The 19,668-nt window shown below is 44.7% G+C and overlaps 1 protein-coding gene across 6 annotated transcripts in view; it reads right to left on the minus strand.

Annotated features, from left to right (window-relative positions):
• cacna1da (calcium channel, voltage-dependent, L type, alpha 1D subunit, a) overlaps positions 1–17,189 on the minus strand; it is a 60,377-nt gene extending 43,188 nt beyond the window's left edge. For 3 of the 6 annotated variants that reach the window (XM_030375116.1, XM_030375112.1, XM_030375114.1), the window contains exons 1-4: positions 16,907–17,189; positions 16,642–16,716; positions 14,590–15,038; positions 13,880–13,985 (exon numbers count right to left, since the gene is read on the minus strand). In XM_030375116.1, coding sequence (XP_030230976.1) covers positions 13,880–13,985; positions 14,590–14,891 — 408 coding nt within the window. In that variant the 5' untranslated portion in view covers positions 14,892–15,038; positions 16,642–16,716; positions 16,907–17,189. Of the gene's footprint in view, positions 1–13,879; positions 13,986–14,589; positions 15,039–16,641; positions 16,717–16,906 lie in introns of those variants that run through there. The other 3 variants (XM_030375113.1, XM_030375111.1, XM_030375117.1) reach the window with 3 other exon arrangements.
• Positions 17,190–19,668: the final 2,479 nt, after the last annotated feature.

Raw genomic sequence — 19,668 nt, forward strand, 5'->3', positions numbered from 1 at the left:
GCAAAAGCAGGGACTTCCTGTTAATCCAGTTCATCAATGTCACATGAAGCGTTTTCTACACGTATCAAAGCCTGTCACAGCACGGCTCAATCCTGTCAATCACTCACCCAGAAGATATGATACTGACAACATTGAAGGACAGGACAGAAGGGTAGGCCTTGTATATGTGTAGAGGCCAGTCCTAGAAGATCAGCAGTGTGTTGGTTTGTGTGAGTAACATCTTTGCCTGGCTGGTGACAGTTCTAACACAATGACTGATAATACTAGTTTGTATGAAGTTTGTAACGTGACTATATATATGTCTTCAACAAATCGATAGATTGTATGTTGTAGGGAAAAATGTACATTCTAATCCGGTTTATGATCAGCCGTCATGAGTGACGTGCTTACGCCTCTTGTGATTGGCTATCGTCAGTTATACGGCCACTGCTCTTGTGATTGGCAACAGATGTTCCATGGCCATTCTTATGCTTATCAGCTCAATGCCATCAGCTGTTCAAGGCACAGCCTTCTTCCGATTGGCTTAACACTGTCAAGTGACAATATCCAATCCCATTTGACATAAGGTTGGCCTTTATCAACTGAGAGTTCACTCTGATAAAGCCATAGATCAAGCCGTAGATCATGATCCCTTTAATGAAAACAGTAAATTACTTGTATATGTGTACTAGCCAGTCTTGGCCTGTCCAACATGGCGCTGACGTTGACGTATGTCAGAAATAAGCAGAAGCAGTCAATGCAACGTCTATTTAGAGGTCTATGGATAAAGCAAGCTGAATTATACACTGCTGCAAGTTTGTTCTGTCCACCTAACTTCTTCTGCATATATCAACGTTGTAATTTTTATGTATGATTCATGTATTTAATATTTGTATTCAAATTATAATCTACCACAACAAATTAAACATCATAGTCATCATGCTGTTTAGGAAAAAACGATGGATTGTATCATTTACAATATCTTGAATTAACATTAAACGTGTCACACTCTTTGTGTATGGAGAACGTCTAGAAAACTGTGAAAAGGTCTCAGAACATATTTTTATCAGTATGGCATCGTCTTCCGTCGAACAAACAGCATGGTTTTAATTTGGAGATCTCGTCTATCACTACATGATTATACAGAACAGCGGCTGACACAGCCTTGTAACTGCTGATGATTTGTGATACTGTGTCCAATTTGCACATGGCTTTCAGCTGGGTACACATGCCCACTGATTTGTATGCAGCATGAGATTTCCGTCACGCCCCCGGGACACACACAAACACACACAGCGTATGCTTTCCCCTCGATACTCGGATCATCCCAAAAACAACGCAAAATAATTTTGAAAATGATGTTATCTTGTCATACTGACACATCTTAATTCAAAACACCAATAGACATGCCATTCGTTTGACCCTTTTACATGTTGCACCACCAAGAGTGGATGCCTTCCTAGCCCAGGTGTGCTTAGTGGGACTCAAAGCCCTAACCCAGGCACATAGCTCTACCGCTCTACCAGTCAGACAGGACGCATAAGGCGGGGGTAACAGAGCGACCTCATGCACCAGTAAGGTGTGTGCAGAGCGCAGTGCCAGTACTCAGCGGCTGCCAGCACCAGGTGTGGCGATGGAGTGATATGCATAAGAGGGAACCGGAGAGAGAGGGGTGTGACTCAGCACTTCAGAAGACAATGAGCAGCGCCCCCAGAGACTTGAAACAGGAGGAAGGCCCACCTGCTCGTCCATTTTACATGAGTTTGGGCGGGTCAACCCGAGCTCTTTACACGCTGCTCGGAGTTGTGGCTACTGTATTTCAACACTGACCACTCCCCCCACCCCCTTCCCCCACCAGATAGAGTAGCGCTCAGTCAGCAGAAATGGCTCGGGTGCATTTCGAGGCTGGGTGAAGGGGAGGGAGCAGTGAATGATCTTTAGCTCAGCCCATATAGGACGGCCACGGCGCTGCGCATGAATCACTTTTATCGCGGGACAAATACGTCATGCGTCAGCATAAATCCACGCATGGCAACATAAACCCAGACTTCTTTTGCGTTTCCCCTCTCGATCACTGTCTTTGGGATAGATCTTCTTTTGACACATACGCAAGTTCACACACACACACACACACACACACACACACACACACACACACACACACACACGCACACACACACACACACACACACACACAGCCCCCAGGGCAGTTGATACTCTGCTGCATCATGAACAGCAACAATGCAGCGGGATTGCAGGTTTCCTGCGTTTTGCTCACAGTTTACCGCTCCCTGAAAGGCTCTCTGGAGCCATGCGTACGGGACACCGGTCCCTTTGTGACCGCGGCAAAAGACTGAGCGAGGCTTTTCAGCCCATGCCTCCTTTATGGAGGAGCCTAGCTCAGGACCTCAGGGTCCGAAGAAAGAAAAGAACAATTTGTGGGGATGGGATGATAGGAAATGTCAGAGACAAGTGAACTGTAATCGAGGCATTTACAGAGTAATGACTCGAGGTCAGCGGCAGTAATCTCTTCTGTTGGGTAAAGCCTGGAATAATAGCGGTGAATACCAGTATATTCTCTTGTTGTTTGAAAGCTTATATTAACACGTTGGTGAGATCTGACAGCATTGGCATCACACACGGGTGTTCATATATTATGAGAAGGGATATTCATTGTGAGCTGGGTAATACGCAGAAAGAATGATACGTATAGATGCTATCATATAATAGTTTTTCAGCCATGTGGCATTTCAAATTACAGTAATTAAAACAAATGATCCACCTATTTTTAAATTAAAGCCAATGAACGAATTACACAATTTCCCCTGATTAACCAGGCATTAATACTTAATCAGGAAATTAGATTGTCACTCCAAAAGTGCAAAACGAGAAAGAGGGAGAGACACCTAGAGACACAGCCAAGAGAGAGGGAGGGAGAAAGAGCAAAGGAAGAGGGAAATAGGGACATGGGGGAAGGAGAGAGCTTTGGGGTAGACCATAAATATCTCTGACTCATCTCATTTATGTTGCATTTTAAACAGGCTTGCTGGGCATCGAAAGTAGTTACATGTTGTAGAATGTACAGTGAGAATATCATAGGGCATACCGTATCTTTTCCATAAACTGTGTCTGTTCTGTCTAATGATATATTCTTTAGCCATTGTTTAACATACTGCAGTTTGCAGTTAATCATAGCTTATCAAACATTAAATCCATTCAAATGAACACCACCAAAACTCAATTGTGACAAAAACAACCTCAAATCATTCATAAAATTGATGAATGATGTGATTCATGAAGTCTAACATCAAGCAGCATGAACACAGGCTGCGTTCGCTCTTTAAAATGCTGACTGCTGCAAGTTCATGGGTGGGTGCATAGACAACCTACTACTACACTACTCAGACCTATTGCAATGCAGTATTATCACGACAAAAACACATGCGAAGGAAACCCAGGCGCCCGTTATCGTGTTACTTGGAAAAATGTAGAAAACTGTTCAGGGCAGGAGAAACATGCCAGGATGACCTGAGGACCACGTTGGAACCGCCCCCTCCCCAGCCTGCCACAACAACAGACACGGAGGCATACCACCAGCACCCTTTGTCTCAGCGAGGTTAACCTGGAGCTCCTATAAGGGTGAGAACCTGGAGCTCCGGCCATGAGTCTCCATCTAGAGTATGCGTTGAAAAATAGAAATTGCCCAAGTGAATCGTACCAGTATACAACATGCGATATAAACTGTGTACTGACATTCTCTGATTCTCTGACGACCTCTATGTTTCCTCCATGATAAATCAGTTAGATTAACTGATTAAAATAAATAATTTAAAAGACCTAACCATGATGATTAATATGGATTATGGAAGGCTGTTTCCACATGCCTGTTATTTAGCTGTATTGCTTTATCTATAATCCAGGTTATAATGAAATAGACACAAGTCTTTCTAATTTGTCTTGTTTGCTTGGCGGAATGGGCCTCAATTAGCGTCCTCAGTCCTTAGACCTGCTTTACTAGTGTGTCCGATGAGGTTGTAATGTACACAAATGAATCGGTCCAGTAAACAAAATGCACTTTGTGTTCATATGCTGACATGAGATTCAACGCAGCATATTCTTTCAATATAATTGTTATACCCTAAAATATTACAGCCTCTTCATAGAAAGACTGTGCCTTGTGTTGGATACAAAACATTTATAATACATTCTGTTTTGGCTGAAAACATCTTCTGTTGAACAGTTCAGACTATAATATGTTGCCCTTTCACTGATTACTCTGCCAGCGAGAGTGCTAATGGGTGCGCACGTTTGACGAGCCACATCTGTCCATGGAGCAGTCAGTACGCAGACATGTGACTCGTTGTGACATCACACCGGTTTCTGTAACAGCAACATAGCTTTAACCCAACAGGGACGGACCCAACAAACTACCACACAGCTACTAAATATTGCATCACAATTAGTGCAAATGAATTGGACACTTAGCAACACAGTATTATTGGATAGTGGCTATAAAGAAGCAGACCGAGGTCCAAATCTCATCACCGTCATTAATTTGACGGATGACCTCTCCTCATATTCCATCATCTGAGTGGGTTTGTCGATTAGTGCTTGTACATCAGAGTGCATTATGGGAGCGTTTGTTGGCAACACGCTACCATATTAAGAAGAGAATTGTAGTTTGGTTAAATCCTAAATCATTTGAATCACTCGTAACTTAGGCCTACGAATACTTTTGTTTTGCCACGCCTCGCATAAGAACCGCTGTGGAAGTTTAAAGTACAACAATGCTTCCCCATAATTACAAATCATTTAATGACTAAAGACTACACAATGACCAAAAAAAGAACCATTTAAAGCAACACAAGAACTGACACCCAAATGCTCGTATGCTTCCAATGTGAAAGCTGTCATCGCGATGTAACGTCGCCGTGTACGAGCCCTACACACAACATTTCCGTTCTCCATCTTGTTCTATAAGGTTGGACCCAATGAGCCGCCATATATGCATGTAGAGAGACGTGGCTGTGTGTCTCTTCATGCTTGGTGTTCCTCTACCTAGCTCGCTCTCCCTTGGCTTGTCTGTACAGATCATCTCCATCCAGGCGAGCCAGGGGCTTGTGGAACGTCAGCCGTGAGCTCTTCTCCACCGTCAACTCACGCAGGGTCTGGGCTGTAAGTAATGGTGCTTGAATGTGCAGCCAGACTGTACGGGGGGAAAATGTTGCATTCTGTATGTCCGTGGTGATTCTGCTTCATTGAGACCTGATGCATCATTCACACGATGGTGATTCTAAAGCCTCTGTTTCTTTACGCGGGAGGTTATTTTTGAACTGAGGAGCCTTACTCAACGAGACTCATAATATTTAGAACCTGCACATGGCCCAGAAAGAGGACACTGTTCGTAGCAACAAGACCGGCACTGAAGCAAAGACAGGTCCTGAAGAAAGCTGAAACCTTTGTCTTTGACTCTGATCTGCCTTGCCAGGATATAAATGGCAATTTGAATTGCCATGTGGACACCGGTGACCATTCTGGAACCCCTACTGACCCCACTTGGTCTGGGCCTGTTAAGACAAGCAGAGGCACTGTAGACCCCTCTACATCCACCCAGCTCATGTTGCTGTAGGGCCACCTCAGATATTCTCCTCTTGACTGAATTGTCTATATTCAAACAGGAATTCATCGCATTGTGTCTTCAGTGCATCCTATAAACATGGTGAATTTGATTTACTTTAAATGTACAGTATTTGGTATGAAGCTTTGACTCTAACTCTAATGTATACTCCACTGAGTTACTATGGCAACTGTGTTTTCAGGTATCAGATTTCCCTCTGCTCAGTGTTTTAAACAGAAGGTCTACTATTGTGCCCAGTAAACCTATATTAACCTAAACCTCTTACAATATATCTAAAATTTGATTACAAATTATGATTACAATTATGATTATTCTTTTTTATCACACAGCCAAAGAAAGTAACAAAAGAAAATCGGTTATGCATGACGATAAAAACAAATAAAATAAATATCAGTTTTTTTCCTGCTTCCGTTCGTTTATCTCATCTTTCCGTGATTGGCACGAAAAAGACCCAAACTAAAAGCATCAGTCGCTAACTATCTATTATTACTATCCATTATGGTATCCAACTGCTATAATTGACTGCCAGTATCTGTGGCCGATTGTTGGCACTAACTGACAGTTCCCAGTGTGAACACTGGCAATGTTTGACTGACTATCCACGTTTACATCCATAATCAAGTGACCGATGGCATCCGCTGATCCCCTCTTTACACACACGTCAGCTCTATCCCTGGAGACGCATATTATTCACGCAGTGAATTCTTGCAATATTAGGTTGCATGCGAGGTTATGAAAAGTTAAAACGGCATTACCTTTGCAATATCCTCAGTAATGACTGTATTTTAAATGTCCTATTCACTTCACGATAATAAAAAACAATGAATCATTCATTGCATTTACATAGCTCTTTTCAAGTTACCCAAAGCACTTAACATAGTGATTGTATGTAATTATGTGTGTGTGTGTGTGTTTGGCGGGGGGGTGACACCTCAACCAATACCAACCTTATATCAAGCACAGCCACCTTTTAGTTAACATCAGATTACTCTGAAATACACCACTGAATGGATAGAGACGGTGAGTGTTTCCAGAGGCGAGCTGGCTTAACTACAGCATGGCTCCCATACAGTAGCCATCTGTCAGTCAGCCCAGAGTAGCCGCTCTGAGGTGAGTCTAATGAAGCCTGCCACGTTTCTGTTGTGAAGCAATGGAGGCTGAGCTCATTAGCAAAACAGTCATGGCTTTGCCCGGCCCCACTTTGATGGAAGCAACGCACGTTCACCACGTTGCCATTGTTGACGATGAGCACACGGGTCAAAATGCTCCGTGCATTGTTTGGACACCGCCTCGGGCACACCACACAATGCCTTACGTAATTAAAGAACCCCTTCTTCATCCTTCCTTTTCATACCACCTGCCCACACACATGCAGGCACATTCAGACCCAAACACACACTCTCACACACACACACACACACACACAAGCACACACACAACAACACGCACACACCCACACGCAAACACAGACACACACATGCAAACGCACACACACGCAGACGCACACACGCATACACACACAGACGTACACACACATCAATGCATGTCATTCTTTTTTTTCACACAAACAATACCTGCGGACAGATAAATAAATGCAAACACAAAACTAACAATTTGCAGGGTCTCCTGGTTATTGTTACCATTAATTCATGAGCGAGGCGCATGAATTAAAGGCGCAACTCTGTGAACCTCTGCCTTCATCCCCCTCTCTGTTGTAACCAACAGGCCTCTGCCTGTGAGTCACGGCGTGTGCGTGTGTCTTCTTGTGCTTTTGGATCTGGCAGAGTGCAGTCATGGATGTAGTGGCTAGTTACTGACCATCTGCATGTGTGGTTTGAATACACACACAATATGGCTGGAAACCAATGAGGACTGATGTTCAGTTTAGCCTTTTTGACCAATCAGTGGCATCTGGATGCCTTCTCAACTGTTTCTGTCGCAATCGGGACCTCTTCAATTGAAATGCAAACCTCTTGTCTTATGTCTTAGCCATTAAGTATTTCTCGGTAAACGAACATTGGCTGAATTACAGTATATCAGCAGCACTGTATAGTAATACAAACAGACTAATACATAAAGGACACCAAGATGAGCTGGAGAGTGGGTGTATCTCCAGCGTCCATTGTTTTGGCTCCAGGTATTCATTTTGTTTTCATGCAATGTCACCCCTAGTTACATGTCTTACACGTTACGTCTGCATCCTCACCTCTCTCCTCGTCTGCATCCCTCTCCCTCGGAACCACTCCTTCACAGACACAACACACACACACACACACACACACACACACACACACACACACACACACACACACACACACACACAACACACACACACACACACACACACACACACACAACACACACACACACACACACACACACACACACACACACACATTCACCCACATACACTCTAGCAAACACTAGCACTATACATGGTTTGTTTAAATGATATATAATAGTTTAATTCTAACTCTGAATAAATAATATTTATAAGCACGCAAAATGTCATCATTTTAAGCGATCTTGTGTTTTGAAACACAAGATTCCAAAGTCATCCACAAGAACTGTCTTCATGTATGTGTGTTTATGTGTGTGTTCCCAGAGTGGTGATTCACTGCCTGGCAGCTACACTGCTGTTGAATGCCTCATATCTGAAAGACGTCACCTGATCAGAGCACAGGACGGTTTGACATTGGCCTATCGGTCAGTGGTCACTGACCGGTGCATGCGGGACAGTGGACATATGTTTCCAATACAATAGATTTAAAGTGTTTATCTGGAAGATCTCCATTTTGTTCTCTTCGGTGTAACCTATGACAAAAAATAACAGTATACCACTGGAACAACCACTGCTGGGAGGCCACTTACTGCCCCGAAATCGCTCTATATTCCAACAGCTAACCCTGATATCAAGTGTTTGATCAGTAACATTGGTCTACCAGTCCCTTCACTCTGCAGTAAACAGAAAACAAACGTGCTGATACCCCGTTCCTACTATGACCAATCAGGAAACAGAACTCCGCAAAGAGGCGGTCCTCTCTGCACGTTCACCGCCAATTTGCAGGATGGCGAAAAGAGCGAAACTACAGATTGCAGCGCTCCCAGGAATAGCTTACAAAACCGATAGGAAAAAAAAGACTGACGCAAAGAGAGCTGCTAGGACAAAGAGACAGAGTCACACAAGACACGCATTAATGGTGATGTGGGGAGGTTGAAGGGGAGCGCTTACTGCCAAAACAGACCATAGTGAGCCAAAACGACGACGAACGAACGCTTACAGCGCCTTCAAAAAAGAGGACAAGTCTGAGGGTTAACAAACTCTCAATCCAGCAACTTCTTTCTAAGGATTCAGTTTGGTTCAAACATCTTCATTAATGATATTTAAAGCAAAAAACGCTTGCATTGTAACTGATCACACACAAACAGACACACACACACACACACACACACACAAACATACACACACACACACACACACACACACACACACACACACACACACACACACACACACACACACACACACACACACTCACACACACACACACACACACACACACACACACACACGTTTAAGTAGGCCGGCAGGTGCAGAGGGAGTTGTGGCTGGGGTTATCAGCTCAATTTGGGGTGAAGGAGGGGTTCGGGGAGGGTAGGGGCGGGCCTAGAGAAGTCACGATGAGCATAGTTCCCAAAAAATTGTGTGAAAGCGTTCCGACACTTCATTGTCACCACTTTAATTTCTTTCTCTTTTTATGGGTTTACAATTACTATTCTACGGCTGTGGCGACGCTGTTTGTAAGTGATACGAGTAGTGGGTTAAACCTGAGTAGACGATTTCCACCACTTCCCATACAAAGCAATCAGTGCCATGGTGTGTGGCTCACACACACACACACACACGCACACACACACACACACACACACACACACGCACACACACGCACACACACACACACACACACACACACGCACACACACGCACACACACACACACGCACACACACACGGACCGGATTCTCTCCTCACATATCCGCATTGAGGATAACAGGCAGGGGCAGAGCTGGCGTGAGCGGCAAATGAGCAGTTTAGTTAAGTGACTAAACACACACTTCCGCGCTCCTCTCCCTGGGAGTCCACAATCTAGACCGCGCCGCTCCTGCCAGCCACAGTAACACCCACCGCCAACTGTTTGTTTCTGTCACATACATACACACACGTACATGCTTACACGCTACTACATCTCGTTAGACAGCCAAAACACTGACACATGCTCTCTGAGCGCAACGCCTCTCGTGGATGTAGGCCTATGCCCCGTCAAACACGTCCCCCCCCCTCCGTCCCCCCCCCTCTCTGTCCCCTTGTTGCAAACACACCAAATTGCAGCGCTGTTCTCGGCGCTAGGGCTGGCCGTCTTTACAGCTAACAAACATCCCAAACGTGCTAAGCGCATGGCCGGGGTGCAGTACCGATGGCAACCCGAATGCGGAATCCAAACCGAAACCGGCGTTTGAACCGTGCTGTGTTCTGTTTCTCCTCACGCCGCATGTGGGAAACGCCGGGCGTAGCTTGAACACAGCTATAACAAGATTTCCAGCAGCCTGAGAATAAACCATTAGCCACTCTTATAGAGGGCGTGCTGGTGCTGTTGAAGGTGATGACGTGGAGGCCAGTGTCCCTGGCAGGATCGTGCTTGATCCATTCCCACGGGCTCCGGAGGGACTGTTTTACACAACGCGACACAATGCCCTGCATGGCAATCAAACGGCCAGAACAACTCAGCAGAGTCGTTGTCAGTAGGATCTCTGAGCCATCACAATAGGGCTGTTGATAATTACTGCTAATTCAACCAAGCGATCCAAACAGAGCTCACACAGTTTTCCCTGAACGTTTCAATATAATTTGACAACAGAACCGTATGACACAAATAAGCAGCGATTCATATAGCGTAAACACAATATAAAAAGGTATTCGTTGTGTGTGAATAACAGTGTGAGAGCAGCCAATAGCAGCAGCTCCTCAAGAACGGTAGTCTCTGAGTGCTTTCCTGACGCTACCTCTCTATTGGGTGGATGGTCATTTCGCTCTTTGTGAGATGGTCTCCTCCTGTCCTCCTCAGTACAATAAATAGCCTGTCGACTGGGAGGTTATGCAATGACAGCGATACAGGGAAATCATGCTCGACGAGAAGCATGCTAGATGCACTGCATGTTACCTGGTGAAGGGTAAGATACATGAATCACATCCATCGCGGAAAGGTCATTGTTTGAGAGTGCTCTGATACCTTCAGCGCCGGGGAGCTGCCCGCAGTGTGTGTGAAGCACAGATAGATAGGTCAGAAATGACCTTAACGCAAAATAAAGGGTGTGTGCGTGTGAGTGTAGGGGGAGGGGGGTCTGTTGCGGCTGAGGTGTATGACTGTGTGCTCCTTTGACATGGTGGAGAGAGAACACAGGCGTTGGTTTAAATGTGTGTGTGTAGTGTACCCGGCGCATACAATGGAAAAGGATACAGCCTCGAAGTAACAAGAGAAAACAGGCCAATAGAGGTGGGGGCTGAGTTACTGAATCTGTGTGTGTATCTGTGAGTGTGTGTGTGTATTTGTGTGTGTGTGTGTGTGTGTGTGTGTGTGTGTGTGTGTGTGTGTGTGTGTGTGTGTGTGTGTGTGTGTGTGTGTGTGTGTGACTGTGTGCGCGTGTGTGTGTGTGTGTATGAGTGTGGGTATGTGTGGTTGTGTGTGTGCGTGAGTGTATGTGTGTGTGTGTGTGCGGGGTTGTGTGCACGCGTATGCATGCGTGTGTGTATGCGTGTGTGTTTGTTTGTGTGTGTGTGTGTGTGTGTGACTACTGCTCACTGGTGCCTCCTGGTGGTAGAGGGCCTGGAGTCTTAGCCCCAGGGAAAATGTGTCTTTCTTTTTAGGTCTATAATGAGCAGCATTTGAATACGCCTAGCTAACAGGACCAGTGGACCAGAACCAGTGCATTGTCGCACTGCAGCGTATCAATGTTCATCCAGCATGTTCTACACTGTGTTTTCCAGCACTGGATAATTCTTCGGTATCAAACAACACACCACTGTTTGCCTCGCTTTTCCCAGCATGATCTGCAGGATGCTCTGAAGCTAGCTTTGCAGGACAATATCTGCTGAGAAGCGTCGGTCAGTTGCTTCAAATGGTTTCTGTGTGTCTCTCTTTGTCTCCACGCTGTGCTCAGTTCGGCGGTGTGTGGCTCTGCAATGATTTTGCAGCTAAAGCTTTCTCAGCAACACACACCTTGAGTTCCACAGCATCTATCTTGAGCTGTAGAGCAAAGCGGTGCGAGATGGCACACTGCTCCACAGCCCGGCCCGCTGGCTGCCACATCAAGCCACTTCAGCATTTTCTCTCTCTCGCTCTCTCTCTCTTTGGCTCTCTCTCTTGCTCTCCCTCTCCCTCTCTCTCTCTCTCTCTCTCTCTCTCTCTCTCTCTCTCTCTCTCTCTCTCTCTCTCTCTCTCTCTCTCTCTCTCTCTCCCACTCTACGTCTCCACCTCTCTCTCTCTCCCTCTCTATGGCTCCTTCTCGCTCCCTCTCTCGCTCTCTCTCTGTGGCTTCCTCTCTTTCCCTCTCTCTCTACGTCTCCCACTCTCACTCTCACTCTCTCTCTCCCTCTCTCTCTCGCCCTCCCTCTATGGCTCCCTCTCTCTCTCTCCCTCACACACTCCTCCGGTGTGTACGGTATGGATACTGTATGAAACCACTGAGGGCACGCTGGTACACCTGCCCTACAAAGCGTGCTGTTGTTCCACCTCTGCAGTAAAGCAGCAGGAACATAAATAAATGTTGTACTGTGTTGACTGGGCTCTGAACTAACGGTGACACTGCAAAATCGTATCCCACACCAAACCCAGGTCGTTTGGAGCTGTGTTTTACAAGTTCTCTTCAACACGAAAAATTCTCAATAAGGACAACGAAATAGTTATTTGTGTTCTTGTTTTTCTTTGTGTGATCACTGCGACTGCAACATAAAATATGTGATAGAAAGCATGATGTCGACTCATCAGCTTGATCTCTCATATGAGACCCATGTCATAGACATAGATGATCTAACTGCATCAATACAATTAGGATTCCCCTGGCCCATCCAAAAGCACGGTGGTGCATCATATTATTTCAAGTTTTGTAATGTATAGTGAACAAATTCATCATTCATCAAACATCGCTCAGTATTATGATCAAGATCCATGAAAAAAACCGCACACATTTGAGTCTCAGGGACAGGTGGTAGAAAGAATACAAATCCAAGGCACCATTATAAATACGGTCCTCTTTGTTACTCAATAACCTCTACAGACTCCATAACCGCTGCATACATATTCCGGTCATTCTGCAGAAACTTCTCCTTGCCTAACTTTGGTTCCCAGGTAGTACTGCCATCCCAAATGATACAGTGTCACACTGTATTGTCTCGGGTGACCTACTTTCCTTCAATGCAACACCAGCATGCAAACTCACCGCCGGAGGTCATCCTAACTGAGGTTAAACTGGAAGGCACACACCGGCACACACTTCTCCAAACTCCCACTGACACCCAAGGTTTAGCTTGGTTGTGTATACAGCAGCACAGTCTTAAAAGTGTTATAAAAACATACATTCTGCCTTAATTCCCTTTATGGCCATCTGGTAACCCGTACAAAGCCGCTCGCTTTAAGATGTCACTTCAAAGAATATTCTGCGCTGGCAGACATATGAGCCTTGTATGAATCATTGAACAGAGGCACTAAATACTGCGCTTGTTAAAAAAAAAACGAATCTGTGTGTGTTGTCTGGCAGCCACAGAGCAACACACTGGTCCTCAGCTGTGGAACATTGCTTACAACACTACATCACCCATAATTCATCACATAGACATATATGCAAAAGGTGCACCGAATGGTGCAGTGATGAGGAACCCTAAAAATAGAAAGCTGAATAATACCTCCATAGAGGATAAGCTATGACATGATATATCACCGGCGAGGACTGTGGTGGAGATGTTGCTCCGCACAAGCACAGTCAGTGTTCATATTCAGCATGATGAAGCAAGCCACTGAAGACACAACTTACGCCTCTTCTGTTTTGAGAAGAGACTCAACAAAGCCTGCTATGAGTCCGCTTATGCTGTATGTGATACTGCACATTGAGCGATCTGATGACACGTCAGATATTTCCCAGAGACAGCACAAATTACAACAACGGAGCGATTTGAACTCATCGGTTGAGGCTTGGACTGTGTTTTACTCACCAGGTCGTGGTTTGTGGAGTTGGAATCATCTGCAGGAAAGGGAATATAGACAGCTAAGGCCATACAGTTGGCAAAAATCGCAATTAATATAAAGATATCAAATGGCCTGAGGAGGAATGTTAAGGAAAGCTCAGATTGTTTTTGAACATAGATCACACATCAAGTAAAGTAGGTGCCCTTTTTAGCATTCAAGTTTAGCATTGCTCTAAATGCGATTCATTATGTAAATGGCAGCTTAGAAGCGGCAATTTAGCTGATTTACTATTAACATATACTGTACATATCTGATGTTTACAGTATAGATATGTATCTATAGACTAACACCACATCTGACTTAGGACAGTTACCGGAATCTGTGACATGGTTGGATGTCAAAGGAAGGTTTTCTGTCAAATCTCAATCAACAATACACCCACACACAAACACTGTATTCTGAAACCAATACGTATTATACCATATAACAAAAACATGGTAATCAATTAATTTACACCCACTTACAAATATATAGTAGCCAATGCATATATCGATATATATACCCATCATCAACAAAAATGTAACCAACAGTACATACAAACCCACTAACAAAAACATACCTACAATACAAATCTAAGATATACACACACTAATTCATGCACTATTACACTGATACACGTCCCAGTCCAGACATCCTCCACACCCAGCCCCACCCAGCCCCACGGCACAAAGGATACTTCCACTCCACCAGGCTGATGCAGGCCCTGCGTATGGGGTTGTTGAGTTTGAGGCAGAACAGAGCCCTGGGCGGCCTGCTGTTGGCGTTACTGCCCTGCTTCTTGCTTTTGGCATACTGCTGCCGCTTCTTCTGCGCTAGCGCCCCGACCGGGATGGTGGTTGTGGCCGCCGGGACGGTGGGCGCGGGGGGCGGCGCTGGGGCCGGGGTGGGCGCCGGGGCGGAGGCCGGAGCAGGGGCGGGGGCGGGGGCTTGTGGGGCTGTAGGGGGGACTGGGCCTGGGGCAGGCCCGTTGGCACTCATGCTGCGGGCGTGGCTCTGGGACTAACATCCAGCAGCATGGACCTGCCAGGGTAGACAGCAACGCTAGAACAAGGCAGCAGGGTCTGACCGGTCGGCCCGCACCTCACCAGGAAGAAAGACGCCGCTGCCGCTGGCATAGCTTTGCCTCTGAGGGATGTCCGAGGTGGGGTGGAGGGAGAGAGAGGACAGGAGTTAGTTGGATACAGCACACACACACACTCAGTACTGAACATAGTCGGATACACCGCGCCTCGTCTATACTAAGGGGGTACGTTCTGATTCTGGTCTCCCAAACGCAGGTGTTTAACTACACCAGTAATGCTTCTCAGTGTAGTGAGCTTTAGACCGTCAGGGTTTTCTATTGGTACAAAGGTGAAGGATGGGGGCATGACGATTATTCTGGTTCAATAGGAAATAGCCAAAGACGAGGAGCGATTCCTTTAAGGTTAGAGATCACATCATTTAAGTGAATGTGTCTTGTTTCCCAGCAGTGAGCTGAACATGTAGACCGAAGAGAAGCATTCAAGCGGGAGAGGTTAGATGGGTGAATAAGCCTGTAGCTTAATGTTAATGTCAATAACACCCCAGTGTGGTTCGCTCCAATGTCTTCACAGCTAGCCAACGATAAGTTTAATGTCAGACTCGTCAATCTGCCTCCATAATCATAATTCATAAATTAATTAATTTTGGTGATTGACAAAAGAGAAGATATCATGTAAGATAGCAAGATAGCAAATCTAACTATCTGTCTGTCTGTCTGTCTGTCTGTCTGTCTGTCTGTCTGTCTGTCTGTCTGTCTGTCTGTCTGTCTGTCTGTCTGTGTGTGTGTGTGTGTGTGTGTGTGTGTGTGTGTGTGTCTGCCTATCTATCTATCTAGGCCTATCTATCTATCCATCCATATATCCAGCTACCTGTCTATAGATTTAGATATGCAATACATGTCACTGTATCATCGTTTTACAGCATCCATTATTCATTTAGCAGCAATGAAATATCACCACTGCTTGAAAAATAAATCCTGACCCAAAACACATGCAGATCATTAAGCATGTAGGCTACATTCACACTAACACAACACTTGTTAAAATCAGATGTGTGTGTGCTTGAGCTACGAACAGGCCACGCATAGAAAGAAATAAACACGGTCATATTAAACAATATAAAAAATTGAATCTGTTAAATGATGTAAGATCTGAATGTTTTTACGACTGTCGGCGCTGTTGATATGATTGCCTTGAGAGAGCCACATCGTCCTCTACGCTGCTGTGCTTTATTCTAGCCTACGGTAGTACAAGGCCAATGTGAGAAAACAATGTATCATATAATCGCATTTTGGATTATTCATATGAATGCCACGTCTATAACAGGGAGCACGGGACCGTGTTCGTGTTGAGAATATACACAGACATTACACCCATCGAGTCGTGACAATGCCACCACAATTGAAACTGTCCAAATCATTTCCCCATGAAAAGCGAGCAAGGTAAAAAAAAAAAAATCGCTACAAAAGATAATAATCCCAAAAACGACGTGAAATGACAGCCTGACGCGAGGCTCTGACAGCGGTTGAAAAAAAATAACTGAGCAACGCATCGCCGTCAGGTCTTATCGACGCTCAGCGGAAAACAGCTGGCCGAGCTGTTACAACAAAGCTGCTCTTCATCCCTGGCGGTCCGACGACCGACGGCTCATATAGTGGCCGGTCCGACATGCAACATCCCCCTGTCCAAATGGGTTACGGGTTACCTACCGTCCAGCCTGGGAGAGACGCGTCCGCGTCCGCAAATTGCCCACCGTGTGTACCGTGCATGTAACGTGATGCTCACTGCAACAAAAAATAAATAAAAGCCTCGCTTATAAGTGTGAAGGGCAACCGGTCGCACGGAAATTGGCCATTAATAACTGTCCTCTGAAAAGCATGAAAAACAGCGACATCATTGCCTATTTAAAACCGCAGCTAGGCTAGGAGGCTAACTTCACACCGCAGAATACATAGGAACCATACAATGCCATACCTTCACTGGAGTCTTAATTGTTGCCACGGTCCTCCTCTCCATACACCGAGAAAAGTCCAAGGATTTGGCGGACGATATAACGCAGGACCGGACTCAAAGGGCAAAGGAAAAGCACGGGCTGCGGGGCAGGAGGGACACATGAGCTATGCATTAATTAAGCCCCTCCATGATGCTCGTGGGGAGCGGGAGACAGGAGAGAGTGCGCACGAGAGAACAGAGCATCCTCATCATCATCTGCGGCGTGCAGCCAGTTCATCGTCACGGCGTCAGTGAACAGTAAAGAGTACATAGCTCTCTTCCTTTCTCTTCCTTCTGGCTGTGTGTCACTCCTCTGTTCTTTCACATGCCTTTTGCTTATTTGCATTGCAAGGTAAGCTAACAGAGCAAAAGAACAACAACAGTTTAATGTGTGTGTTTTGCGTGTGTTTGGTGAAGTGCTTTTCCCTAGGCTTGTACGTTAAAAAATAATTGGAAGTAATAGGGCCACATGGTGTGTATTAGTCCATGGAAAGACAACATTGGGCCAAAAGATTCATTCAAAATGGCACCAACGTTCCAGCATTGTTTTGGTTTGCGCTAGATTTCCTTTGCCCTACAATAATGCAAATTTGATAAAAAAAATGTGAAAGCATAAATATGTATACATTTGTGCCAGTGGAAAAAACAAAAACCATGTGAGGGTTCATCACAGTTTATGTTAGAATGGGAGGATATGGGGATGTTATGTGGTAAACGTCTATCCCATAAGTGTGTGACCTTGGCAGCTGACACCATCCTCTGAACCCACCACTGCTACTATACTACTAGCCTTTTGGCAATGAAGCTCTGCCCAACCAGTTCAGAAACGAAGCTCACAACACTTCCCATTAAAATCCAATCCTTTAAAATAAATAACATGATTATAATAGTAATTTGACGTAATTCGACAAACTAAAATGTAACACATGTTTTATTAATCCAGTAGTTCATCACAATAATAATATCATCTATTGGTCTAAATTGTCCTTTGGTGACTACCTCTGGGCCTAACTCTGCTAACCTTCAGCCAACAAAGTCATCCCCAATGAGAAAGTAAGTTAACACCGCAGTGCCTCCTGCCTCTCTTCTTACAGTTACGCATACGTTCCAGAATATTCTTCACGGGAATTACACGTGTGTACCCCATGTAGACGATCTGTATTTCATATTTCAAATCCATATTTGTTATGTATATCTCTATTGTGTTTGTAAGGCGTTCTGTCTCTGAGACAGGCCCATTGTCATAAAACTATGTCTGGTTTCAAAATATTTCAATGCACTTTTATATTTACCCTGCGTTAATTGTAACAAATGAAGTCCCCCGTTGTTAAACAGTAATGAGGAAAAATTGCCTACAGTTCCCTGTACGGCCCAGCAATCTGGTTATTTAACCTAATTTACAAAACAAATTGAGATCAACAAATTGGATTGTATGAATTGGTCAATTAAACCACTATTACATTAGCGTAGCCTTAACCATAGAGTAAACCCATTCAACTGCAGCCTTAACAATATAATTTAGCCATTCAACTGCAGAAAAGTGTCACCAGTCCATCTTAATAGCTAATGAATAAAATAAAATAAAATAATAAAAAATTAAAGAAATTAAACTGCCTACTTCAGTCATACAAGCAGATTCCCTACAGATGAGTAGTATAAGCTACCTACCTTCTGTTTTCGAGGAAAATCCTTGGTGTCCCCTATAAGTCACCGGCAATAACAACAACACAAACGTCACAGAGACACATACTCTGTTGGCCTGAAGAAGACTCAGGATTAAGCGATGGGTGGCGATAGAATGGCCAGAGAGAGAGGCTAGGCTCACCTGCTGTATCACCTTACCTGTCTACCCAAGATAATGGTTTCTACGAGAATGTGTCTGAATTATTAAACTCTGGACCGAGTACTCTGTGTCCATGTGTGTAGCTTGGTGGAGGCAGAAAAGCAGCTAATGTGTGTGCAGCTGTGTCTAATGCAACTAAAACGTTTATTTTCTCTGTTTAGAGTTACATGGAGGATATTGGATCAGATCCCTACTGATACTACTGATACTCATGTTGACTGGGAGAATTAAGATCGAAAGGTCATACCATGCTTGTAAGATCCATATGAGAATATATATACGATAGCTATTATTGTACCAAAATAGTTATTGGTCTGAAATGCATAATATTGCGCAGTGAACTTAAATGTAAGTACAGGATTAGAACAAAATACTTAATAAATTATTTAGCTCCGAACATCTTACACTTTGACATCTTATGACACTGTTGGTCAGCAACACTCCCAAAATAAAAATATAGTTTCCATTCTGCATCCATTATGTTGGTCAGAACGTTGCCCTTAACCAACACGCTTGTGTGTTTTAGATGTAGTTCAGGTTCCAAGATCCAACAACTCTCCAGCGTGTCCTCTCTCAGACCCACCTTTAGTGTCCTTCTCCTGAGTCTCGCATGGCCTGGTTTCCCTCTCTACCTGCCACAACGATGATGTCTCATCGCTTAAAGACCACTCTGTGGTTGTGGGGATGGTTGAAATAGCAATTATACACAATGTTCATTCACCTGAAATAACTGATGCTTGCGTCTGTGTTTTTTATTTTTTTCATGGGGGATGGGGGTTCCTGTGCATATGTGTGTGTGCATGCATGCCCATGCACGTGTGTGTGTGTGTGTGTGTGTGTGTGTGTGTGTGTGTGTGTGTGTGTGTGTGTGTGTGTGTGTGTGTGTGTGTGTGTGTGTGTG

The sequence above is a fragment of the Gadus morhua genome, chromosome 13, assembly GCF_902167405.1.
Source record: "Gadus morhua chromosome 13, gadMor3.0, whole genome shotgun sequence".
NCBI lineage: Eukaryota > Metazoa > Chordata > Actinopteri > Gadiformes > Gadidae > Gadus > Gadus morhua.